The sequence below is a fragment of the Chiloscyllium plagiosum genome, unplaced genomic scaffold (genome assembly GCF_037043375.1).
Source record: "Chiloscyllium plagiosum isolate Xiang-an unplaced genomic scaffold, Cpla_swu_hap1 HiC_scaffold_37, whole genome shotgun sequence".
Lineage (NCBI taxonomy): Eukaryota > Metazoa > Chordata > Chondrichthyes > Orectolobiformes > Hemiscylliidae > Chiloscyllium > Chiloscyllium plagiosum.
The window spans coordinates 8,688,412-8,715,764 of NW_028270175.1; the positions used below are offsets into that span (position 1 = coordinate 8,688,412).

Below are 27,353 nucleotides of genomic sequence, written 5' to 3' on the forward strand. Positions count from 1 at the left end.
CGCCACCAGGACATCATCAATGTAAAGTAGGATGGCACAGTGGCTCATTGGTTAAGACTGCTGCCTTACAGCGCCAGGGACACCGGTTCAATTTCACCCTTTGGTGACTGTATACAGTTTGCCCTGTGTCTGTGTGGGTTTCCTCCCACAGTCCAAAGGCATGCAGGTTAGGTAAATTAGGCATGCTGAATTGCTTGTAGTATCCAGGATGTTCAGGCTACGTAGATTAGCCATGGGGAAATGCAGGCTGACAGAGATAGGATTGGGAATATGAGTCTGGGTGGGATGCTGTTCGGAGGGTTGATGAGGGCTCAATGGGCTGGAGGGCTTGTTTCCACACTGTTCGGATTGCTATGAAAAAATATTTAAATGAAAATTTTGGTTATGAATCCAAAACTAGAATGCTTGATGTGAACACTGCCCATTGAGTACATGTACAGATGTTTTAGTACGCAGTTACCAATTGACAGCTGCCTTGTTTGTGAGAAGTTTAAAATCTATTTTATAATTATTGATATTTTAGTTGTTTAGTTAATAGCTCACCTTTCTAGTTTGTACTTTGAAGATGTCACTTCAAAGACTGATGTTAGTCCATGCATCTTTTTGAAATGGTTTACCTGTTTTTGACCTTTTTAATATGACTCATTTTGACGGATCCCTTTAAACAATAATTCTCATGAAACCGCAAACAAAACTTTGATAGGAGGTGACAGGTTAGCATGCAAGCCACCAAAGGGATAAAATGACTTTAAATGCAGAAACTAAGTTTTTACACACTAAGTGTTTTGCATCAGTATTTACTGTGGACAAGGATATGGAAGATATAGAAAGTAGCGAAATAGGTGGTGACACCTTGCAAAATGTCCATATTACAGAGGAGAAAGTGCTGGATGTCTTGAAACGCATAAGGTGAATAAATTCCCAGGACCGGATCAGGTGTACCCGAGAACTTTGTGAGAAGCTAGAGAAGTGATTGCTGGGCCTCTTGCTGAGATATTTGTATTATCAATAGTCACGGGTGAGGTGCCGGAAGACTGGAGGTTGGCAAACGTGGTTTGCAACAGGATCTTGATCAGATGGGCAAATGGGCCGAGAAGTGGCAGATGGAGTTTAATTGAGATAAATGCGAGGTGCTGCATTTTGGGAAAGCAAATCTTAGCAGGACTTATACACTTAATAGTAAGGTGCTAGGGAGTGTTGCTGAACAAAGAGACCTTGGAGTGCAGGTTCGTAGCTCCTTGAAAGTGGAGTCGCAGGTAGATAGGATAGTGAAGGCGTTGGTATGCTTTCTTTTATTGGTCAGAGCATTTGGATGGGTATATGAATAGGGAGGGTTTGGAGGGATATGGGCTAGGTGCTAGCAGGTGGGACTAGATTGGGTTGGGATATCTGGTCAGCATGGATGGGTTGGACCGAAGGGTCTGTTTCCATGCTGTACATTTCTATGACTCTAAGTGCTTGTACCAATATAATGTGTGAAACATACAAGACACTTTTGCATAACATAATTGAAAGATTGATTCCATTCTTGAGCATTTTGAAATGACGAAATTAAGGAGGAAAGGTGCTTTTTGTTCCGAGATTGAGGTAAAGTTAATTTCCAAAGAGAGTTTTGGAATGGATAATCTGCCTCCTTTCATAATAGTTCCTCTAACACTCTGCAGTATGGATTTAATTGCTTCTTGTTGGGCTTCTGGGAATTAAGTTTATGATGGTATCTAGTGTTGGGCAAGTTAGATGCATTTTTGTAGAATTATAGGCATAGCTAACATGTCAAGAGCAGCAGATGTGTTGCAGTTTTGTTTTTAAAAATACCGTCTATATGGGGAGAGAGCACTAGTTCATCAAGTTTTATCTTTGGGCAGGAGAGTAGCAACGTTGAGAAGCAGTTGAATATGAACAAGGTATTTGTTGCATAAAAATAATCTGGATGGAATTACCTGTAAAATTCTAATTAAAGTACAGTGTAATCTCCAGCAAAGTGAAGAGAAACAAATCCAGTGAATCCGCTCTTTGGTCTCTGTCCATTTCTATGGATTAGGAAGTGGAAGCACTATCAACAGGGCCATCTGTAATGAGAGGCTGTTTGGATAGTCTGATCCAGTCCCTGCTGCCAATGCCCACTGTAGCCAGCAACTGAGAAATATAAACTGTAAGATGTGACTGAGTTGATCACTGATAATACTTATATTCGTCAAATCTGCGACACTAAATCTCTCTAACACCTTTTCAGTCTGTGCTGATTGGATTGAAAGCAGTTTTCAATGGGGTCTGTTAAGTTGACAGTTATTAATTTTAACGTTGGTGTGATGGTGTGTCTCTTGCTAGTGTATAGCACTCCTTTCTCTTGGTCTCCAAAATGTACACAAGTATTCATGCATGCACACGCACACACAAATATGTATATTTACTAAATGTTTATCTTCTCATGTAATTTGTATAAGTATGTTATAACTCAGGAAATCTAATCCTGGAAAAAATGTCTCGTTTAGGTACTAAGATTTTATTATTTTCAATACTTAAAGTTCTTGGTTCTGCTATAAACTAATTGAGCTTTGTTGAATGCTCTGAAGCCGAAGAATTGGAGGGGAAAAAGTTTTCCATTGAAATCTGTTTCGTATTGCAGGCGGTTAACCCTAATGGATACTTTTTGGGTAAAATTTAGTGATTAAAAGATCATTTTTTAAAATCTGTTTGGCAGAGATTGTACACAAATGTCTGCAATAATAACTGCTGTGTACGTTTGCACAGCTTGAATAGTGATTTTGAATAGTCAGCAGTCTCCGACTGAAGTTCAAAATTTGTTTTGGTCTGAGAAACTCTATCTAAAAGTTTTGTTGATAGAAAAAGCAGTTTTTCTTTTGCAGATTTCTTTTATAATTACTGGTATCATCTTGCGTGAAACTAAAGATTTAAAATATATTTGTATCATATGCATTGTTGCAGATGTTTTAAAATTGTGTTATAGTAGATTGAAAATCACTGCAACAACTGCTTTTCTATTCCACATTCTACACTTAACATTTTATCGGAAAATGAGGGGGTTTACTGAAATTAAGCTCCTCGAATTACAAGCAACACTTTAAAAGAGGTTAAAGCAAAGAGTGAGGTCCCAGATCCAAAAGCAAATCATGTAATTATTTGGTACAAATATTATTACAGAAGCAAAATAATTGGCTAATTGGAGGCAGCATTGTCCAGTGTCTAAAGGATGGAGGTTAGTGCTTTGAGTTTAAATATAGAAAGGTTTAAGATCCATATGGTGTTGATTATACTCTCCACATCTGCTTCTAAATATTAAAAGAAAAGGAGATTACTGTGATCCATTTGGTGAACAAATATTATGTTATGGTTTTCCACCATTGTTAGTATTTCATCTGACTGCCTTGAGTTTTATATTAAAATCTTTGTTTCAGTTGGTTTAAAAATAATTAGTACAAAATTCTCTGTAGGGATGGCTAATTTTCAACTCCAACATGTAGACAGCACACTCTGAGAGGGCATTAGTCCTATCTGATGTATTGAAAACAAGTAAAATCTGGAACCTCAGTCACAGGAGGCAATATAGCTATCTTTGAAATGCACTAAATATAGATTTGTATTTGAGCTACTGTGAAACTGAAATTAGGAAGGTTTGGCTGAAATTGAACAAAGTATTTAAAGAGCTCCCTTAAATTTCATCCCAACCACAAAATAAAAAGGGTTTTGTTCTGCAAGTACTTGGACCTTAAACACTGTTTTGCATCTAGATTTATGTATTTGACAGTTACACTGTAACCTGTTGATTGAAGCCATTTTATACAACTGCTAGACCTCCTGGACAGCTTACTATGAATGCTTGCAAGCCATCCCCCAAAAGCAAATGCAGAATAATAAAGTGCCAGATGTCTTCATTGGTTCCCACAAAATTCACTATACAGTTGTTGAAAAATAGATTACATTTATTTCTTATAGTATAGCTCATTGACAAGATTTTTGAATTTCCTGAAGAAAATAGATTTGTTCAATACATATTGTTTCTTGCAACTATCTGATTTATAACTGCCATTAGTGATAATGTGCGCTTACAAAATGCAAGTGACTAACATACTGGACTAATGTTCTGATCTCTAAGGGATATATGATTGAAAACATGTGGTTCTTTAAAAGCTATTGAGTTTGTGAAGTGCACTCATGGTACAGGATTTTTTTTGAGACTAAGTTGTGCAGTAATTGTGTTTATTTTAACATGATTGATATCAAAAAGCAGTGTGCCTTTTTGTGTTAAGTAATTGTATATTTACTTAAGGTAAGAAAAGTACATTTTGATTTTGCTGTTTATAATTATGTATCTCAATGATCCAATCTGGATTTTGCCTTTCACCTTTAATCTACTATGAATTTTGAGGTGAAGTTTCTTCGTTTTGTGGGATTGAGAATTAGGTCCATTCTCTGGACTCTCAGCGCTAAATATATTACTGAGTTATGATTAATAAATATGAAAAGTAGATCAAGGAGCCCATGTTTTATGGACACTGGTTTGAAAGTTAAATTGCCTAGTGTGCTGCTCAATAAAACCCTTAGTTCCTGTCAGCTGATCATATTGTACCTCTGCGTTGGAGGCGTAATACTGTAAAACACAAACTTCCTGTCATATGTCTGGGAGTCACATTGAAAGCATCACAAAGCAATACTGATAGTTAGCAGTACCAATAGATACAAACTCTGGTAAAATGCCAGAATAAGGCTCCAAAAAGGTAACAGATTGTTTTGTAAACTATAGTTTAGAGGAGTATTTTTAAAGTTATAACTCTGCCATAACTGGACTTCTGGAGTTTAAAGCTTTGTAAAACATTTCTATTCACTCTGCCTTCAGTTGCATTATCGTGTCTTCAAAATTGTGTAAGCTTTTGGGTGAAGGTATTGAAAAGTTTTGTTCAGTGTCTGACCGTGATGGTTTGTAATTTAATTTCATGATGTGCACACTGAAGTGTGTTCTGCAGTTTTCTGAGCAAGCCACTTCAATGGGAGAGAACCTTGACTAAGAACATTTACTATTAGCATCCCTATAAAGAATTTCTATTCAGTCTAAATGCAAATTTGATCAGTTGATGAGAAATATGCAAATACAAAGCAACAGACTGTAACATGTTCAAAACCATTTGAGTTTTTTCTTTCAAAAGTAATTTTATGCATGTTTTCCTAATGCAGAATTGGAAAAAGCAAAATAAAACATTATAGGTTTATAATTCTATCTTGTAAAGTTTGATATTGTTTACTTGCATAGTTTATGCATTTTCATTGAAGGGATTCTTTTTGTGTAAATATTTTCCCAGCTGTGGTTGGGAGTGAGCAAATGATTGTAAATGAAATGTGTGCAAAGGCAGCCAGGTGACATTCTTCTTTTTCTGTTCTCGTGTAATAAGTGTAAGTTAACACTACAAACTGTTTTACTGAGGTAAAGTTGTTCAGTATTTAATATTTCATCATAACTTTACTACATCACCTGCACACGTCTACTAAAGAAAATAACCTTATCTCCTAATCTCTTTGTTTCAGAATGTGTTTTTTTTAATCCTGAAGTATGCACAAGGTGATGGTAACTTTTCATCCCATCAGTTGTAACTTTATTTTGACTGTTAGCTGGGACTTTTCTTTAGGTATGTAAAGGAGCAATAGTATTGGCTGAAAAAATTGGAGCAGTGTAGATGGGCTCATGAATGCTTTTAAGGTAAATGTAGACAATTAGTTTACAAATGCTGTTTAGTGATGTATATCAACAATAGTTACAAGGCTGAGGCAGTCAAAAGCTACCAGTGCCATGCATCTGTATCTCAGCAAAATCTAATGCCTTCTGGAGAAAAGTATGTAACAACTAGGAATATAAGTAACATCCACATGTCTGTTGGCTACTTTTTAGACTAGACAAGTTAGATTTCAGACAAAAGAAATGAGCAGAATAGTTAGGATGTTGTTATCGCTCCTTGGCTGCATCAAATAAATTGTAGTTCAGTGAAATGCAACTCTAGACTTTCTGAACTTAATGGCTAACCAACCAGATTCGGAGATGCCGGTGTTGGACTGGGGTGTACAAGGTTAAAAATCACACAACACCAGGTTATAGTCCAACAGGTTTAATTGGAAGCACTAGATTTGAGAGCGCTGCTCCTTCATCAGGTGGTCAACCACCTGATGAAGGAGCAGTGGTCAACCACCTGATGAAGGAACAGTGCTCCGAAAGCTAGTGCTTCCAATTAAGCCTGTTGGACTATAACCTGGTGTTGTGTGATTTTTAACCAACCAGAGGTTACCTGAACTGCTATTTGTTTTGTAATGAGCAAGTCCTGTTCGTGTTAAGATTTTGTCGACTGGAGATCGTAATCCCTCTTCTATATTGCATTATGAAGTAATTTGGAATGGTAAGATCATGAGAAAAGACCATCAACTGAGCATGACGGGGCTGATATTTGTTTACTGCTCACAGATTCTACATTTGTGCGGCATGTTTTAGCATGTTAATCGTCCTGTGGTGCCTCGCGTGTAGTGCAACATAAGTGGAGGCTGATCAAAGAAAACAGATAATAGGAGGGATGACAAGCTTGCTGGAAGAGGAGGAGAAGGAGGGAAGACTTGAGGGGTTTATGCAAAGGATTCCAGTTTGGGTCGAGATCACTGAAGTCACAAATACCATTTTTATTTGTGGAGTGAGGCGAAGATGGGAGGATAGGCTAGAAATGTGTGAAACTGCAATGCCCTAGCAATATGACTTATGGCATGTTTTGCTTTTGATTTATTTCAACTGATCTAAATAAAGAATAACCAAGTTGGAATAGCTTTTAACAACAAGCCATTTTCAGCATTGGCTGTTTCTGCTCTGTTTTAAAATATATACAAAGAAAAGGCCTGTATCTATTTATTTATGATCTCTGAACATCTCAAAGTGCTTCATGTCCAATGAGATTCGTGGTGAAATGTACTTGCTATTTTAATGTATGGAGAAAAGTGAGGCCAGATAGCACACAGCAAGATCCCTCAAGTGGGAATGATCTGTTAAGCGGTGTTCATTGATAAAAATTGGCCAGAAAACAGGACAAATTACTTTGTTGTTTTTTGAATAGCCCCAAAAAATCTTTTGCACCCATATAAGAGGGCAAATGAGCACTGATTTTTAAGGCTCATCTGACCGTGCAGGACTGATTTAGTTTTGCATTTAACAAGTAGACCATTTGTATCAGTGGCATGCTGTCTGTGTATTCTCCCAGTATGTGAATCACAAAGTTAATATGCAGCTAAAGCAAGGGATTAAGAAAGCAAACAGTGTTGGCATTTATTCTGAAGGGAATGGAAAATAAAAATATGGACGTTTACTGTAGCTACACAGAGCTCCAGTGAGGTACTTTTGGGTATTCCAAATGAGACCAAAACTTTAAAAATTGGCATCATTACATCTGAGTTGAAACTTTATTGCTGGAACAGCACAGCAGGTCAGGCGGCATCCAGGGAACAGGAGATTCGACGTTTCGGGCACAGGCCCTTCTTCCTGAAGAAGGGCCTGTGCCCGAAACGTCGAATCTCCTGTTCCCTGGATGCTGCCTGACCTGCTGTGCTGTTCCAGCAATAAAGTTTCAACTTTGATCTCCAGCATCTGCAGACCTCACTTTCTCCATCATTACATCTGAAGCAGTTCAGAGAAGGTTCACTCAACTCATTCCTGTGATGAAGGGCTTACATTATGAAGAAACATTAAATATGTTAGGCTTTTATCCATTGGAGTTAAGAAGGAATATTCTTTTCCTGGGAAGATGTTTCCACTTGAATGTGACATTAGAGTACTCACTTTTAAATTGGAGAAGAGAATATTTTTTCTTACAAGGCAGTGGAATAAATGAAAGAGTTATTGTCACACATATCGTGAGAAATACAGTGAAAAATGTTCTGTTACCAAAATCCGGTGCCTTTTTGAGGTACAGAAGAATAAAAGGAAGTACTGAAGTCGAGTTCATCTTCATTGGCCGGGGTCCCAAACATGGCTGCAGGATTTAGGCAAGGTGCCCGCTTTGGGCCAACTGCAGCCAGGAGGCCCTATGTCTTTATCACTGCAGTCAGTGCTGTTCTGCCAATTCCTGGACTGGACGCATTAGACCTATGAAGCTGGGAGACCCCACTCTGGTCATCGCTGATATAGCGCGCTCTCGGTCTCTCGGTCTCGCTCGCTCTCTGTCGCGCTCGCTCTCTGTCGCGCTCGCTCTCTGTCGCTCTCTCTCTGTCGCTCTCTCTCTGTCGCTCTCTCTCTGTCGCTCTCTCTCTCGCTCGCTCTCTCTCGCTCTCTCGCTCTCGCTCTCTCTCTCTCGCTCTCTCTCTCTCGCTCTCTCTCTCTCGCTCTCTCTCTCTCGCTCTCTCTCTCTCGCTCTCTCTCTCGCTCTCTCTCTCTCGCTCTCTCTCTCTCGCTCTCTCTCTCTCGCTCTCTCTCTCTCGCTCTCTCTCTCTCGCTCTCTCTCTCTCGCTCTCTCTCTCTCGCTCTCTCTCTCTCGCGCTCTCTCTCGCGCTCTCTCGCGCTCGCGCTCTCGCTCTCGCGCTCTCGCTCTCGCGCTCTCTCTCTCTCTCGCGCTCTCTCTCGCGCTCTCTCGCGCTCGCGCTCTCGCTCTCGCGCTCTCGCTCTCGCGCTCTCTCTCTCTCTCGCTCTCTCTCTCTCGCTCGCTCTCTCGCTCTCTCTCGCTCTCTCTCCCCCCTCCTCTCTCTCTCTCCCTCCCTCCTCTCTCTCTCTCTCTCCCCCTCCTCTCTCTCTCTCTCTCCCCCTCTCTCTTTCTCTCTCTCCCCCTCTCTCTCTCTCCCCCTCCCCCCCTCTCTCTCTCTTTTCTCTCTCTCTCTCTCTCTTTTTCTCTCTCTCTCTCTCTCTCTTTTTTTCTCTCTCTCTCTCTCTCTCCCTCTCCCCCCCACTCCCCTCCCAAAAGTCAGGAAGATGAAGAAAAGAAGAAGAAAAACGTAGCCAGGCTGGAGCAGACCTGCCTACTGTGTTGCTGTTGCCATCTTGAATAGCTGGGCTTGCTCGCTCTTCTCCGCAGGGTTCACTGGCTGGATTGTTGAATTTATTCAAGCGTGTGTTAGATAAATCTGTAGACGAGGGAGTTCAGTGTTATGGAGGTCAGACTGGCAAATGGAGTGAGACCGTTAGCACCAGGTTAGCCATAACCTGTTGAAGAGCAGCGCATACTTGAATGGCTGAATATCTCACTCCTCCTAAATCTTATGTTTTTTGCTAAGTTATTTTGACACTCTATTCCTTTTTAAGCGTAGTTGTAGTTTAAACTAGCAATTTGCTTGTAGAATCAATTACTGCCTTGCTTTGAAGCCCAAATGCGTGCTGTGTGTTGCAAATCCACAATGTTAGTCAAAATACCACACACAAATGTGCACCAGGCATGGAATTTCAGTGTAGCCTCTCACTATCTGAAGACAAAAGCAGCAAATGTTAATGAAATGGTATAATTTTGTAAAGGCAATTGTGAAGAATGGAAAATGTTGCATACCCAGTGTTATGACTCTGTTCTGGAAAAAAACATGCAAGCAGTATATGCTATTTTGCATTTTTGAAAATAGTTTTGAACCTTGAACTTGGAGTGGAATTAGATAATGATGGGTGAGTAGGCAAGTATATTATCAGGTTTTATCGGCAATGTAATTTTGCCTCGAGGTGAAACTGAACACTACAGCTATTACTTGTGTATTAAAATCTTTCGTATGGGAACACTTTGTTCATTTCTGTCATGGATTCTGACTTTTAGCTGCATATATTAGGGTTTTTAGATCTCATAGCTGATAATACTGACCCATAAATGTACTTAAAATGTATAATGACCAATGATTGCATCAGATCTGGGTAGCAGGTTCACACCAGAGTGACAAGGGAACAAAATTCAATGAACATTGCAAGAGTTTTCAAACAGTGTAATAGGCAATTATGGTGTTAATAATCTCTCAATCATCTTTAGTCTGTAATGTTGAAGTCCTTTGCAAAATTTAATGTACACTGAATTTATGTGTTTCATTAGCAGTGGAGACAAGAGAGTTTCTTTCTTTGCACCCTCACAGTTGGTATAAAGCTAAACGTTGAATCCCAGAATTTTACAAAAACAGCACTGATTCTTTTCAGTTGCACATTCTCGCTTGTTGCCCCAGTCACCCTTAAACAGCTTACTATAACTGCCTGTACTGGTTTCAGGAGAAGACTAGCATTGATTGAAACAGTCCCTTCGGTCCAACTCATCCATGCCGACTAGATATCCCAACCCGATCTAGTCCCACCTGCCAGCACCTAGCCCATATCCCTCCAAACTCTTCCTATTCATATACCCATCCAGATGCCTTTTAAATGTTGCAATTGTACCAGCCTCCACCACTTCCTCTGGCAGCTCATTCCATACATGTACCACCCTATGCATGAAAAAGTTGCCGCTTAGATCTCTTTCATATCTTTTCCCTCTCACCCTAAACCTATGCCCTTTAGTTCTGGACTCCCTCACCCCAGGGAAAATACTTTGTCTATTTATCCTATCCATGCCCATCATGATTTTATAAACCTCTATAAACATCTCTATGGCTCTATGATTTGGAATAATAGATTAACATTTGAGTTTGAAAAATCAAATTGCTGCAAGTTATACACTATTGCATTCATTACTGGTACATCACAAATGGATTTGATAGACGCATAATCTTAGCAACGTTTGAGGTCGTTCAACCTATTAAGTCCATTCTGACTATTTGTGGAATAATCTAATCAGTGCCACTTCTTTTGACGTATCCTTGTAGCTGAACAGGGTTGTTTGCCTTAAAATGCCCGTCCAGTATTCTTTTGCAAATAATCACTTTCTTACGTAGGGAGCTGTAGGTCAAGGGAATGTAGGCACATTGGAGTTAGACAACAGTCCTGAAGAAGGGTTACACCTGAAATGTTGACTTCTCCACTTTCTGATGCTGCCTGACTTGCAGTGTTCTTCCAGCCCCTTGCCTGTCTACATCCGAATTAGAAGCAGGAATAGAACTATTCAGAATGTTTGAGCCTGCTTCAACATTAAGTAAGATTATGGCTGATGTATTTGTGGTCGAGACCATGTTCCTGTCTGCCCCTCATTATCCTTGATGCCCTTTTCTATCAAACCATTTCAAATCAGCCTTGAGTAAAGTCAAAGGCCAAGCTTTCTGGGAAGAAAATTCCGCATCCTAATGACCCTTGGTAAAAAAAAAATTCCCTCATGTCTATCTTAAAAGGGATGCCATTTATTATTAATCTGTTTCTCTCATTCTAGCACCCAGTAAATAGGCGAAAACATTCTCTGATATCGGGCAGAGTGGATTTGTTGTTGGAGTAGCTTAAAAGTTGGCAGTGCAAGCACTGTACATGTTTAGTTTGATTTTGCTTTTAAAAGGGGTATTGTACATGGAAAAAACTTCATATTTATCATTGCTTTCATGCTGTACTGCTGTAACAAACTGTAAAATAACAGTTTTCATAACTTATACAGCAACAGTTTAAAAACGATGCAGCCTTCTAGACAGCGAGTTTTATTTAGTAATTTCAATCGATGGGAGTACAATTGGCAAAAACATTTGACACACTTCAATTGCTGCTTATGTACAGAACTGAAATTATCTTAAGTGGGTTAGGCCACTTATGGAATGTTGTGTGCCATTCGAGTCTCCCTTCTATCAGAAGGATGTTGTGAAACTTGAAAGGGTTCAGAAAAGATTTACATGGATGTTGCCAGGGTTGGAGGGTTTGAGCTGTAAGGAGAGGTTGAACAAGCTGGGACTGTTTTCCCTGGAGCGTTGGAGGATGAGGGGTGACCTTATAGAGGTTTATAAAACCATAAGGGGCATGGATAGGATAAATAGACAGAGTCTTTTCCGTGCAGTGGGGGAGTCCAGAACTAGAGGGCATAGGTTTAGGGTGAGAGGGGAAAAATACAAAAGAGACCTACAGGGCAACTTTTTCACACACAGGGTGATAAGTGTATGGAATGAGCTGCCAGAGGAAGTGGTGGAGGCTGGTACAATTGCAACACTTAAGAGGCATTTGGATGGGATTATGAATAGGAAGGATTTGGAGGGATATGGGCCGTGTGCTGGCAGGTGGGACTAGATTGGGTTGTGATATCTGGTCGGCATGGACAGGTTGGACCAAAGGGTCTGTTTCTATGCTGTACATCTCTATGACTATGACTCGTAAGAGGGCATATGGTTTAGGGTGAGAAGGGAAAACTTGAAAAGGACCTAAGGGGCAATGTCTTCACACAGAAGGTGATGTGTGTATGGAATGAGCTGCCAGAGGAAGTGGTGGAGGCTGGTACAATTACAGCATTTAAAAGGTATCTGAATGGTTGCCTGGTTTTGAGGGATATGGGCCAAATGCTGGCAACTGGTACTGGATTAATTTAGGATATCTGGTTGGCATGGAGGAGTTGGACCGAAGGATGCTGTACATCTCTATGACTGGTCCTGCCAACAGTTTAGGCCTTACAAAATTTGAAATTATCATATAATGTACTCTGGCTATGGCACCGTCCAGAATCAGATGGGGTCAACCACACCGGAATCTCTCACCTTTGATTGCGAGTCTTTGATGAGAAGGTGCAGTATTGTGCCTCAGAATCTATGTGCCAGGTGGGTGAAAATCAAACCGAATTCCTGCTCCTGATGACTGTGGTCAGCCAGAATCATGGTGAAATATGTGGAATTTTAGCAAGATTTGGTTTCTTTAGGTGAAGAAGAAAAAACTGGGCTGGGGTAATGTAAATATTTTCTCCCTTGCAGTCATAGAGCCATAGAGATGTACAGCATGGAAACAGACCCTTCGGTCCAATCCATCCATGCCGACCAGATATCCCAACCCAATCACCTGTTCAGCCATTTTCTGACTCATTTCTTGGACATGTGGGGTTTGAATCAGGGTCTCCTGGCTCAGAAGCAGCGACAGTACCACAGCACCACAAGATTCTACTTCTGTAACCTACATTGGCTTCAATGCAGATGAGATTTAATTGTCCTATAAACGTGTCAAATGTGAATAGCACCGCCCTTAAAATTATTCTTTTCATTTCTTTTTTGCCTGCTCAGTAGAACATTTTTATACACTTCATCTATTTTCTAAGTATTTAATTTGTGTCTGTTCCAATTTGATTTCAGCTTTGTCTCTCCATACACTTTTTTCTTTAAAAAGCTTGCTAAATATATGTTAAAGAAAAAAACAGAAATTGCTGAAGAAACTCAGCAGGTCTGACAGTATCTGTGGAGAAAAAGCAGAGTTAAAATTTCGGGTCCAATGATCCTTTTTGTTGTTTGAATATTAATTTGGTTGGGTATGCTAATATCAAAAGTTACTGAAATTTAGGTTTTGTTTAGTTTTGCCAGCAAACATTATTTAAGTGTTCATACACTTTAAAATATTTACATTTTCTACAACCAGTAAGAAACTTCTATAAAAAAAACTACATTGTATACCATTTTCCTGATAGTTCAAGCATGCAAACAACTTTAAACTATAGATTTGTAGAAATGTTGGATCTAACAATTTCACAAGTATGGTACTAAGGTTCTAAGAGACTTAAATTCGAACATTTTGATATGTGTTCAAAATTGTATTGCAGCAAACGGACTTCTAACTTGCAAAGTGCTGTGAGCCAGTAATTCCCTGCAGTGCTACCTATTGGAACAATCAGGCTAGAGCCTTCTCCAAGTAATAAATGAAGTACTTTCTCACAATTTTCTTCCTCCTAATTCTTTTCTCAACCGTCAATGTATTGAAAAGGCTTGCAATTTCAACTTTGCTGCAGAAGCTCTTTCCTGACATTGTGCCCTAGAAATGTTTTTGGGAAAAACTCTGAAGTTTTGTTAGAACAGTTTGATTCCATTTAAGCACTTTTTCAGCTGGTGCTAATAGTTAGATTTTGAAAAATGCTGATTTTTCTTTTATTAACATCTTTTTATATATAAAGGCCACATGAGTCAGAGAAAAGTTGATGCATGTAGTCAATCCTTCAATTTTGCCTCTTGATTAATATATTTACTAGAAGCAACTGAACGTTATGCCTATATTTCTATCAGGCACAATCTGGAACCAGTCAATATGTCTGTGGACTAATGCAACTAGTGGAGTTGCCAAGATTTGGTAATTTATTGGTAAAATGTTGACAAAATTTTTGAAGGCCGTTGATCCATAGAACAATTCTGTACCATTGCTGCAATTGGTGAATAGTTCTAGCACCAACCACTATTGTGTCTGAACTGGAAGGATACATACTGGGTTTAATTTAGCATTTCTTCTTTTGCAAGGGGCAGAATGTACTTCAGCATGTTTACCTTGCAGTCAAAATTATCTTGGCATGAGAAACCTTTCCTAAGACTTTTCAAGTTATTTGGTTGTGCTGCAGTTCTGTTATTTTTGATACCCATTGCAATTATCCTACAGCTCTCCAGTCAAAAGAATCAAGCTTTCATTCAACGAGTGCCATCAGGGTTTGCGTTATCAATAACACATTTCACCATCTTGCAACTGCCATTTCCAGAGGACCCTGTTGAAGAAAATGACTGAACACTGCTTAATCCTCATCGCTTGGTTAAATAACATTTTTGGCATTGCTTTCATCTCAACAGATTGTTCTTGTTCTGTTTTGCTCAGGTCCATCTCTCTACAAATTGGAACACAGATTAAAAAATAAGCTTTGTGAACATACCCAGAGAATTTTGTAAAAGACATTTTTAGGATATTGAGTTAAAAAAACAAAAATAATTGATTTTGTATGGCACTTTGTCGCATCCCAAAGTGGTTTACAGCCAATAAGTAAAACCAGTTACAGTAAGCTTGTTCAGTTCGTGAAATATATTTCATTATATTTACAGTCAGGTTGCACATCTTTTAAAATAATTAGTCTAATTGGCAGTTTAAAAAATGCATTAGCCATTTAGCAATGTAAGTAACATGATAATGTTGTGATTTAGTGCAGAAAACAATCTAAAATATAAGTAACTTTGAATTAAGAGGTGCACGCTAACATTGCAATATAATTGTATGTCAGGCAATCTCCTGGACATTGCCACGTTATTGTGCCGTATCATTAAACCATGCTCTGGATACATATAAGAGCCTTCAGGCCAGATCAAAGGTAAATATTTTTCCTGCCAAACTGAGGTTTCCAGCTTAGCATCTGACAATATATTAAAAACGATTGAATGATGGAGCAAGAGTGCCTTTGCCTGGATCCATATTATTGCCTTTGATCCTAAAATAATTGTAAAGATTGCCAAACTGTTTAGATTCCTGGTTGTTAGTAGGCCATTTGAAGTTCACATTCCAATGTTTCAAATTTTAGAAGCTATTTTAAGGGTATTGTTCAAAGCTCAATTAATCTACTAATTTCTTCAGTGCTGAGTATTTTCAACTGCCTTTTGAAGCTGAAACAGTGTTACGACCAGGTGAGGAGAGGGATTTGTTTCCCCTCTTTTTAAACCCCTCGCAGTCAATTTCAGATATACTTTAGTTTTATCACTCCACTTCTGTGAAAAAAGTTAGTTGATTAGAAAATTTAAGGAATCCATTCCCAAGCATTGTTTGAGTGAAAGAAGGAAAAATTTAATAGTGGAATTGAATCCTCAGCATAAACCGTAGATCTGAGTTCTGTGAACATTTCTTCAATTTGCTTTTCATTCAGGTGCTTCTTTTTTTGCAGAGACGATGAGAGAAACAGGCAGGGAGAGAGAGTTCCAACTCTTACTGATATAAATTCAATTTTTCTTCTCTCAAAAGCACCAGTTAAAATATAGTTCATTAATGCACTAGAGTACTCATCACCCAACAACAGTGGAAGGAATATGCCATTCAGTATGTAATAATAGTTGGTATGTGACATCACGGATTTGTCTATAAGGTGTGGTCTGCTGGAGCAGTAGCTCTTCAGAAAAAGAGAGTAACTAAGAAGTAAAACTTTGAAAATTCTTCTGAGGTGGTCTCCATTTCTGCTGATCATTTTTAAACTTGCACTAGACCTCCTTTACCAGTTGTACTTTCTCTTGCTGAAATAGCTTATTGAATTCTACATAAATCCATTCACTTAACTGGCCTTAAAATTTAGTTTTCCTGACAAGCATATGACAAAATACTTGTATGTAACACTGCCTTAAATAAGGATGATTATTTTTGGAAGACCTGCCATGATGGTGAGAGATACGGATAAAATCAGTCTGGTTCAGAGTCAGTGACAGAGCCAGCTACTTTGTTATGTTCTGGAATAGAGGTTAGGTTACTGGGTAGTAATATTCACTGGAAACTCTTCTTACTCTTGTGGATCATTAAAATTAATGAAAAGATCAGACTTCTGTAAACACTGCTTGGCACAGGCATTGAAATGTGATTCAAATGAGTATGCATTGCTGAGAACTGGACATCACTGAAATTTTAATTGATCCACCTTGCAGTTTGTCCTCACATTTTCTTAATGACTGATGAGGTTGGAATCTTAAACTCTCTGGCTGAACCTTTTTTTTTCCCCCTGAATTGGAGCTTATGTTCTGTCATTTACATTGTTCAATAATTACATTGTTCGCATTTTGTAAGGCTTGATGTTTCAAAAACTGGAGCATTATACTGTCTCTGTCCTAATTACTGTTTGCTCTTGGCATTCCTTTTTGAGGATAAAATTGATTGGAGAGGTGATGGTGATTTAAGAAAGTTTCCTTTGGTTCCACCTGATTCCACCAGTTGTGAAAGTTTTTGATTGGTTGCCCTGGTTTCCTGATAAATTCTGTTAAAGAGGAAATTTTGTTTAACTTCCTGTGGAAGCACCTTGGGATTTCTTAGTACATTAAAGACACTACATTAATACAAGTTGTTGTTAAAAGGAAAAATTATATTGCTGAAAGATTCTCACAAACTTGTGAACACTTTGTTGAACTCTGTTTGTGTAGTTGGTAACTTTTATAATAGTTTAGTTTCGGTGTCAAGAGTTCCTATTTACAGTACTAAAATCAAAGTTTCCAAACACTTTGCATGCATATTCAGAGATGGGAGTTATCTCAAAATGTGATTAAGAGCACAATGTTGTACTGCACATTAGTCACATCTCAGAATCAAAGTTATATTTGAATCCTGTTTTTTGTTCATGCTCAAAATTGCATCATAGTAAGAAGATTGTTGTTTTGCAAATGACTGAGATACAGTGATAGTAATGTCTGTACCTGGTATTATGCCTCCAGGAGCTTTAAAGAAAATGCCAAGTTGATGTCTTTAGGCGTCTCCATGTATCTTTAACTTGAGTACGTTTTATGTTCATCCTTGTTTTATTTGCCTATTCTGTTCAGGTCTCAATGGTTGGAGTATTGGATTTTCTGCAAATGCTGAATCTGTGACCAAGTTCTTTTCAAAAGGCTGGATGAAAGTATATAAGATAGGTTTACAGAAAAGCTCTCAGTAACATGTTTGCAATTATGCAGAATTTTATAGGATATGGAAAAACAGATTTACTGACATAAACGGGGATTGTGTAGAAATGTGATAAAGGCTGCTGAAAACTTCTCGGCTTGTACTTCTGCCTCGTTTTAAGTATTTTTGAAATTGAGCTAAGTAGCTTAAACAATCAGCCTCAAAGCAGAAAATTCCACTGAATTCTGCCAATGCTTGTTTAACTGTGTAAATTTGAATAGTTAGTGAATTTGTGAATTTTATTATAATGTGGTATTGAGTACTAGTGAATAATTAGTATGTTTGTGAATAAGTAAAAGCAGAACCATTTTTAATTACCTCAGTGGTTGAATAGCCCATTGACTTTGTTGTTAAGGCTGTTTAATAACAGGTTCCATTATCTCAAGAACTTCATCCCAACAGGAATCATGAGTAGAGGTAGAATTGGAAGGATGCAAACCAGGCCACTGCATTAATTCTTCGATAAAAATATTACTGCCATTGAACCTCTGCATTTGAGAAAAAAACCCTTGATTTCTTTAGATTCCACTAATTGATTCAGCTCCAGAGGGTCTTCATTACGACCAGTTCAGGCAATGTTCATTTACTGTTTTCAAAGACGAATAGTGATGCTATAACTGAGGGGTGCCTAGGATCAGAGATCATTTAACACAAGCTTGCACAAATCAGAATACTCTTGTGTTCAACCTGGGAAAAAATGGGCCTACTATTTTAGTCATGAGATAGCAGTCTTCCAGTTAGTTCCTTCATTGGAAGTTTAAGGATAGACTCCTCAGCACAGAAATAAGGAACGTTCATCTATGTACTACCTTTATTGCATCTCTTAGTAAAGTCAGAAAATAGTTACGTTTTAAGAGTTACTTCAGAAATGAGGTGACTGCTATCCAATTAAATGTGCACTAAACTAACCTTCATTGCTCAGTCTTCTGAGTATAGGTGTTGGGGTTGTACAGGACATTGGTAAGGCCTTTTCTGGAAGACTGTGTCCAGTTCTAGTCACCCAGTTATAGGAAGGATATTATTAAGCTGGAGAGGGTTCAGAAGAGGTTTACCAGGATGCTGCCAGTTATGGAAGGTTTGAGTTATAAAGAAAGGCTGAGTAGACTGGTCTTTATTCACTGGAATGTGGGAGGTTGAGAGGCGACCTGACACAAGTTTATAAACTTCTGAGGGGTATAGACAGGGTTAATGGGAGTTGCCCTTTCCCTAGGTTGGGGGATTTCAAGACGAGGGAGCACATTTTTAAGAGAGATTTTAAAAAAGGATATGAGGTAATTTCTTTACACAGGTGGTTCACGTGTGGAATGAATGTACAGTCATATAGCACAAACAGATCCTTCAGTCCAGCCAGTCTATACCGAATATAATCCTAAGTTAAACCAGTCTCACCTGCCTGCTCCTTGCCCATATCCCTCCAAACCTTTCCTGTTCATGTATTTCTCTGGAGTAATGTGTACAGAATTGGACACTGTCCTTACGGAAGCAGTTCAGAGAAGGTAGAATAGACTGGAATGAACAGACTGCCTCCCGAGGAAAGGACAAACAGGCTAGGATTGTGTACTGTGGAGTTTAGAAGCATCGGAGAAGACTGAACTGAAAGGTATGGGATTCTGAGGGTACATGACCATGTGGAACGGATGCTGCTTCTTGTGGGAGAAGCTAGGGGGTAATGTTTAATAATAAGAGGGCGCCCATTTGAAACAGATGAGGAAACACTTACCATCTCCAGATGGTTGAGTCTTTGGAATTCCCTTCCTTAATAGGCAGTGGATGCAGAATCTTTGAATATCTTGAAGGCAGATAAACTCTGGGCAATCAGGGGAGCCACAGAAAGGTAGAGCTGAGGTTAAAGTCAAATCAGCCATGAATGGCTAAACAGGTTTGGTGGGCTGAGTGGCTGACGTTTGTTCGTGTGCATGAATGAATGCCTTTCAAAGTTCCAGGTACACCGTAATACCATCCCTTGGTAAACATTCTCCATTACCGAGGCTGTGAATGAGAGCATGTTTTTTGGACACTGTTTTAAATCCGACGTTTATGGGACATGAGCTCGGGTGGGAGGAGGAAATGCAGGCTGGGAATAGTCATAGAGATATACAGCACAGAAACAGACCCTTCGCTCCAACTCATCCATGCTGACCAGATGTCTTAATCTAATATTAGTCCCATTTGCCAGCATTTGGCTCATATCTGTCTAAACCCTTCCTATTTGTATACCCATCCAGATGCCTTTTAAATTTTGTAATTGTACCAGCTTCTGGCCGCTCATTCCATACACTCACTACCCTCTGCATGAAAAAATTGCCCCTTAGCTCCCTTTTATACCTTTCCCATCTCACCTTAAAGCTATGCCCTCTAGTTCTGGATTCGCCCCACCCCACAAAAAAGAAATTAGTATAGGTTATCTGGTTGGCATGACCGAGTTGGACAGAAGGACCTGTTTCCATGCTGTGCTTCTCTGTAACGCTATGCTTAAACTGTCTTCACTTACAGGATCCATATCCCTCTATTCCCTTCCTATTCATGTATTCGTCAGGTGCATCTTGAATGCCACTTTTATGTCTGCTTCCACACCCAACCTCTGGTAACATGTTCCAGGCACCACCCTCTGTGAAAAACCTGCCTGTCACATCTCTTCTAAACTACCCTTGTCTTGCACCTTAAACCTGTGTCCCTAGTAATTGACTCCTCCACCCTGGGGAAAACCCCATACTTTCCCCACACACCATGCCATTCACAATCTTATAAACTTCTCTTAGTCGCCCCTCAATCTCCTGCATTCCAGTGAAAACAAGCCCAGCCTATCCAAACTTTCTCCATAGCTAATATCCCCCATTCCAGAATACATCTTGGTAAACCTTTTCTGTGCCCTCCCCAAAGCATCCACACCCTTCTGGTTGTGTGGTGACCAGAACTGTGTGCAGTATTCCAAGTGTGGCCTAATTAAAGTTCTATGAAGTTGCAGCATAACTAGTTTATCCTTGTACTCCATACCCCTTCCAGTGAAGGCAAGCATACATTAAGCCTTGTTTTACTACCTTATCTACCTGCACTGCCGCCTTCAGTCGTCTGTGGACCTGCACACCCAGGTCCCTCTACATATCAATACTTCTAAGTATTAATCTAGTTTTGGTAGCGTTAATTTGAGGGAAGAACGATGACCAAGGTAGAACTCCTTGCTTTTCGCATATATCCATCATGTCTTTAATGTACACCTGAGGTAGCCAGGCTCTTGTTTAAATGTGTGGGAGAAAGTGAGGACTGCAAATGCTGGCGATCAGAGTTGAAAAGTGTGGCACTGGAAAAGCGCAGCAGGTCAGGCAGCATCTGAGGAGTAGGACAGTTGATGTTTCAGGCATAAGCCCTTCATCAATGTCTACTCTCCTGCTCCTTGGATGCTGCCTGACTTGCTGTGCTTTTCCAGCACCGCACTTTTCAACTCTTGTTTAAATGTGTCCTCTGAAGTATGGTAACTTTGACAATGCAATGTGCCTTCAAACTTTTAGCTTGATCCACATGTTTCAGCATTGGAATTAGGCATGAATCAAAGGCTTACCAAGTCAGTTGAGGATGCTGTCAAACTGACTACAAGCGACAACATAACACTGCTAATCTGTAGTAAAATCTGAGCTTTATTTAAACATTGAGTTTAGGATAATTATTTCCTCCACATCTATTGAATGACAGTGGGAACAAAATGACAAGATCATGTCTAGGTAGGTAGAATTTAGCAAAGGTGTATTTTTTTATGCTTTTTTGATCATTTCGGAGAATAAGATATAGGACCAGAATTAGGCCATTAAGTCCATTGAGTCTGCTCTTTCATTTGGTCGTGACTGATACGTTTCTCAAACCCATTCTTCTGTCATCTTCCAATAACCTTTCGATTGTCTTGCTAATCAATCTATGATAAGTATCAGTGAAGTTAAATTACTGTAGAAATGAAGTGTTGGATTGTTAAGTAAGCACATTTTGCAAAGGAATTCCAGAAGGAAATGTAAAATCGCAGGTAGATAGGATAGTGAAGAAGGAGTTTGGTATGCTTTCCTTTATTGGTCAGAGCATTGAGTACAGGAGTTGGGAGGTCATGTTGCAGCTGTACAGGACATTGGTTAGGCCATTGTTGGAATATTGCATGGAGTTCTGGTCTCCTTCTTATTAGAAAGATGTTGTGACACTTGAAAGAATTCAGAAAAGAATGTTGCCAGGGTTGGAGGATTTGAGCTATAGGGAGAGGCTGATCTGGCTGGGGCTGTTTTCCCGGAGTGTCGGAGGCTGAGGGGTGACCTTATAGAGGTTTATAAAATTATGAGGGGCATGGATAGGGTAAATAGACAAAGTATTTTCCCTGTGGTGGGTGAGTCCAGAACTAGAGGGCATAGATTTAGGGTGAGAGGGGAAAGATATAAAAGAGACGTAAGGGGCCACTTTTTCACGCAGAGGGTGGTACGTGTTTGGAATGGGCTGCCAGAGGAAGTGGTGGAGGCTGGTACCATTGCAACATTTAAAGGCATTTGGGTGGGTGTATGAATAGGAAGGGTTTGGAGAGATATGGGCTGGGTGCTGGCAGGTGGGACTAGATTGGGTTGGAATATCTGGTCAGCATGGACGGGTTGGACCGAAGGGTCTGTTTCCATGCTGTACATTTCTATGACTCTAGGTCCTTTTATTTGGCAGAGTTCTTCATCTTTGTCACAGATGAAGCTGAATGGAGGTGATGTAGTTATCATTATACAAGAAGAGAAAAATAAATTGTCTCTTGGGTTCAGCTAGTTCAAACCTGGATGATTTCCACCTTGATTATACTTGGGCTAGGGTGAAAATGCTGAGTTTGAACTGGCAAGCTTTATGTCATTGTGATGGATAGCACTACTTTTCCTGTTGCTTCATTGTTCTTCTTTCCTGCTACCTTTCAGCTCAGTGGATAAGCACATATTTGGAATGTACTGTTTTGTGAACATAATTTTGTAATCTGCTTCTCTTTTGTTTTTTTTTCCCTAGCCGTTGGTAACATTTTGGGGTTGTTGGAGTGGCTGGATTTTTCCTGGAATTGAGCAATAAATTCAGAAGACTGAAGCCCAGGCTTACTGTCTACCTTTCACGGAGGCCAAGCCGTGAGAGGACAGAGGAAGGAACGTGGCGAATCATGACAGCAGATAAAGAGAAAGATCGTGATCGGGACAAGGAGAGAGAGAGAAGGGATAAACGAGAGAATGAGCATTCCAGGCCACGTCGCAGCTGTACTTTGGAAGGAGGTGCTAAGAATTATGCAGAAAGTGACCACACTGAAGATGAAGAAAATGACAAAGACAGTGCTACTAATGAGGATGCTGGGAAGAAGTCAAAAATAAAAAAAACACCAAAAAAGAAATCACGTTATGAGAGAGCAGAGACCGGTGATATAACTTCATTTGTAACAGAGGACGATGTTGTCTACAGGCCTGGAGGCAAGTAGTACTTCATGATTGATTTTTCTGGATGATGTTAAAAAAGACAGTAATGGATGTCAAGATTACAAAGTAGCAGCCTTATCAAGGGGTTCAGACGATGTCATGAACTGCAAGTATAACTTAAGCCACGTTTAATGATCATTTAAACTCCAATTTCAGGTTATGGCCTTGAAGGTCATTTTTGTAGCTCTTTGCCCCTCTCTTTGTCCCTTCAGTAATAAGATATTGTAATGATGTCACCTTTGCGCAGTTAATGTATAATGATGAATCTTCCTGAAGGTTGACTCAGTTATTTGTAGTCGATTGAAATATTTTGTCTGATTCTGAGAAAATATTGCAACATATAATACGAAGATGATAATTCAACATTGAAATGTTTTTCTATCCAGTTTCATAAAATAGAATGCAGTAAATTGTCATTTACCATTCTCACCAGTAAACCAGAAAACCCTACTACCTCAACATATTTTCTGCTGGCATGCTAAAGAATTTTGGGCAGCAGCCATATTTGGATTTGCACACATTTTACTTATACTTAGCTTGTTAATTTCTAATCCTGAAAGATAGAGAATTACATTTTAGAAACTGGAAGTTTTTCACACAATGTAACCTGCTGCGTGCATGAACATCTCTCTCAACCCCACCAAAAACAAGTACTAATTAAGTTTATTGTGGAGCCATATTTTGCTTTTGCAAGTTGATAGTTTGATTTAAAATTCATTGTGATGAGTTTTGTCTTCATTTGGATGCTATATTAATACTGCCCAGTGGCAACTAGTGTCGATATTTGAAATTGTGAAGCTAGAACGGTATAACATAGGTTGATGCACCCCTTCCTGAACACCATTAGAGGCGAGTACAGTTACAACATTTAAAAGACATTTGGACAGATACATGGATAGGAAAGGTTTATGGGCCAAATGCAGGCACATGGGACTACTTCAGTTTAGAAACTGGTTGACATGGACAGTTTGGGCTGAGGGGCTGTTTCTGTGCTGTAACACTTTGACTCTACCATTGCTTAAATTCCAGTCTCTGAATACTTTTGATATGTGAATTTTACAAATGCTCCCTATTGACCCTCATGTCCCCTTGTTGTGGTAAATATCGCCTTTTGCTGTGGATCCATGTGAAGGGGAGTTATTCATTTGCTATGTTTTTCTCGTTTTGGCCCTTTTGTTCTTTCCTGAAACCGCTTCCTCGTGATAGCAAAAGAAGAAACCCTCCAGTTCCCATTCTTAAAATCAGCTGCTGATTTTCCGTGGGGAAACATCAAAGCTGAGCATGATTTATTCATTCCCTGGTGACCACAAACCTGTTCTTTAAGCAAGGATCACTGGTTTAGAGGGCTGTTGTGGTGTAGTGTTACTGTTACTGCTTCTGAGCCAGGAGGGCCTGGTTCAAGTCTCACCTACTCCAGAGGTGTGTCATAACATGTCTGAACAAGCTGATTAAAGCAATGATGAAGGGTCCAGACCCGAAACGTTGACTTTCTTGCTCCTCCGATGCTATATAACCTGTGTTTTTACAGCTCCGCATTTTATGGATTCTGACTTCCAGCATTTGCAGTCCTTACAACGTACAAAAAAAGTCACTGCCTTAGGGATCAGCATTGAAGACATTGGTTGATTCAGTTCAGGGACATAATGCTTGTAAGTCAAGGTCAGGGTTGAAATGACAGCATGCTATGCAATTAATTTTTAGAAACCATTTTTAATTGTGTTAAGTATAGCTTATGCTCAAGATTGGCTTTATTAATTTGCTGTTTTTAAGTCGTTTCACTGGAACAGATGTATTCTAATTAGAAGCTGCAGGTTATTGTCTCTTTGATATGGGCTGTGACTTCTAATCTATAATGTTCTCACAATATGTACATTGTATTGAAATTAATTGAGTTACAGGTTGAAAGCTATCACATTACACTGCAAATTAAGTTCAGAATAACTCATTGTAAAATTTTAATTTTCTACAACTGCTTTCATATATATATAGCATATTTTAACATGGAAAATCCTCCAGTTAACAGAAAAATTAAGCACTTTACAAGTGGTGCAATGGTTTATTGAAACCAAGTTGTTTGTTATATTACAGCAGCAAAATATTGTACTACTGCCTCTCCGTTACATGATGATGTATTTAAATGCTGTCAAAGCATCATCTTTGCCAACTTTATTTTTTTGAAGAGAAGTGAGGATGACTGCCTTTGATGTTGAGGTCGCATTTGACTCAGTATGGCAATAAGAAGCTCTAGCAAAACCCGAGTCTTTAGGAATCGGGAGAAATATCTGTTGCAAACCACCTTCAATGATCTGTGTGCGCGCAAACACCCACACCCATGTGCGGACCTCTGTTCTTTTTTAAAGTTGTCCCCCTCTTGTCTTTTCTGACCAACTTGCATCACCTTTCACTTCACTGCATTGGACCTCATCTGCCATCTTTCTACCCATTCCTCCAAATGTCAATGTCCTTGTCTCAGTTTACAATTCTTCCAAATTCAGCATCATACGCAAACTTTGGAATTGTCCCCTGCCCACAAAATATATATCAGGAAAATCAAGGGACCTTATACCTCCCCCACTAACTTCACTACAAACTTTTCCACAGCCTGAAAATATCCATTAACCATTAATCTTTTTTTTTCTAATATTCTGCCAACTTTTCACCCATTTGGTACTGTTCGTTTTATTACCATGACCATAATTTTTCTCATAGGCAAAAGTGAGGACTGCAGATGCTGGAAACCAGAGTTTAGATCAGAGTGGTGCTGGAAAAGCACAGCAGGTCAGGCAGCATCTGAGGAGCAGGAAAATCGACGTTTCGGGCAAAAACCCTTCATCAGGAATAGAGGATTGAGGGCTTTTCCTGATGAAGGGCTTTTGCCCGAAACGTCAATTTTCCTGCTCCTCGGATGCTGCCTGACCTGCTGCTTTCCCAGCACCACTTTGATCTAAACTATAACTTTTCTCATGTCAGAAGTCTGTCAAACATCTTCTGAGATCCATGTTAATAGTGTTATTTTTGTCCTGCCCTTTCTGTTACCTCTGCAAATATTTTGTCTCTATCTATATTCCTAGTTACACATGTAACAGAATAGTTATCCTCTTATCCCCATATCTGTTTTCCTGGCGTGTCTACTTTGATACTTCATATTTCAGAGGGCAGTTTGGAATAGAATGGAGCGTGAGAATCATTCAAATGCTGTCAATAAGATTACTCATATTGATATTTATACGCCCAGGGAAAAGCAAGACTAAAACTGTAATGCTTTAATGTTGTGCCAGTATATATCTGTTATGAAGTTTTCAATTTTTCAAGTGAAAATGTCTAATGCCACTTTGGTGTTAAAGGGTTTGGAAAATGCTTTCTTCAAATCAAATCCACATTTGGAAAGATATAATCAATATTCAATCATTTTTAATATTGTTATTTGCAGTAAATAGACAGAACAGAAATTTCTCAACTCCTCCTTTACAAGTTTGTGAAATTACGCTAACAACTGATTAACTATCACTAAACCTTTAACTAATCCTACGTATCACAGCCAGTTGGCTCACCATACATGCCTTTTCAAGGACTCTTTGATATGGGCACTGTTGTGATAAAAATTAATTTTTCTCATTGCCTTTCATGCAATTGTGGGAAGCATATGAATTGAAAGGGTGGTTATGCACTTCTCTCCAATCTGTGTCTTCCTGCTGTAATGTTACGAGGGTACCCTGATTTTAAATAATGAGGAAACTCCTACAAGTAACAACGGTCAGTTATGGTCTACAGGAATGCTTCTATAAAGTATGATTGCCAAGCAGATATAAAATGCATACCTCCATGCACTAGAGAAAGTAAGCATGAGTGATTGACACTGACATTCAGCATCTAAATAGGTAAATTATATATCACAGAGGCTTACAGCTACTTTTTCATAGTGCACATGTTTTCACTTTATATGTCACACTGATCAACTAACCATTACCCGGTGAGGAATAAATGAGTAGTTGCTTTTTATCTCTTGCTTTCTGAAACAGCTGAGGCACAATAAGAGAAACTCTAAATGATTTTGAAGAGAACTGATTTTATAACTGACACATCACACCTAGTTCTCCACAATTTAAAAATGGTCCCTGATATCTTAGTTGCTGATCGATCTCCAATGACATCGGCTTTGGTGGTTTGGAGGATGTACTGTTTTATGTCATTAGGCATATTATGTACAATGCTGAAAATGTGTTGCTGGAAAAGCGCAGCAGGTCAGGCAGCATCCAGGGAACAGGAGAATCGACGTTTCGGGCATAAGCCCTTCTTCAGGCTTCCTGAAGAAGGACTTATGCCCGAAACGTCGATTCTCCTGTTCCCTGGATGCTGCCTGACCTGCGCTTTTCCAGCAACACATTTTCAGCTCTGATCTCCAGCATCTGCAGACCTCACTTTCTCCTCATATTATGTACAATATCTACTGC

General features: G+C 39.3%; 1 protein-coding gene across 6 annotated transcripts in view; it reads left to right on the forward strand.

Moving 5' to 3' along the window:
- rerea (arginine-glutamic acid dipeptide (RE) repeats a) overlaps window positions 1–27,353 on the forward strand; it is a 571,358-nt gene that overhangs the window by 126,746 nt on the left and 417,259 nt on the right. For all 6 annotated transcript variants that reach the window (XR_006309302.2, XM_043676153.2, XM_043676157.2 and 3 more), the window contains exon 2: window positions 22,451–22,896. Coding sequence is in view for 5 of the 6 variants with exons in the window: in XM_043676153.2 (XP_043532088.1) it covers window positions 22,596–22,896 (301 nt within the window). In the remaining variant the exon portion in view is untranslated. The remainder of the gene's footprint in view (window positions 1–22,450; window positions 22,897–27,353) is intronic.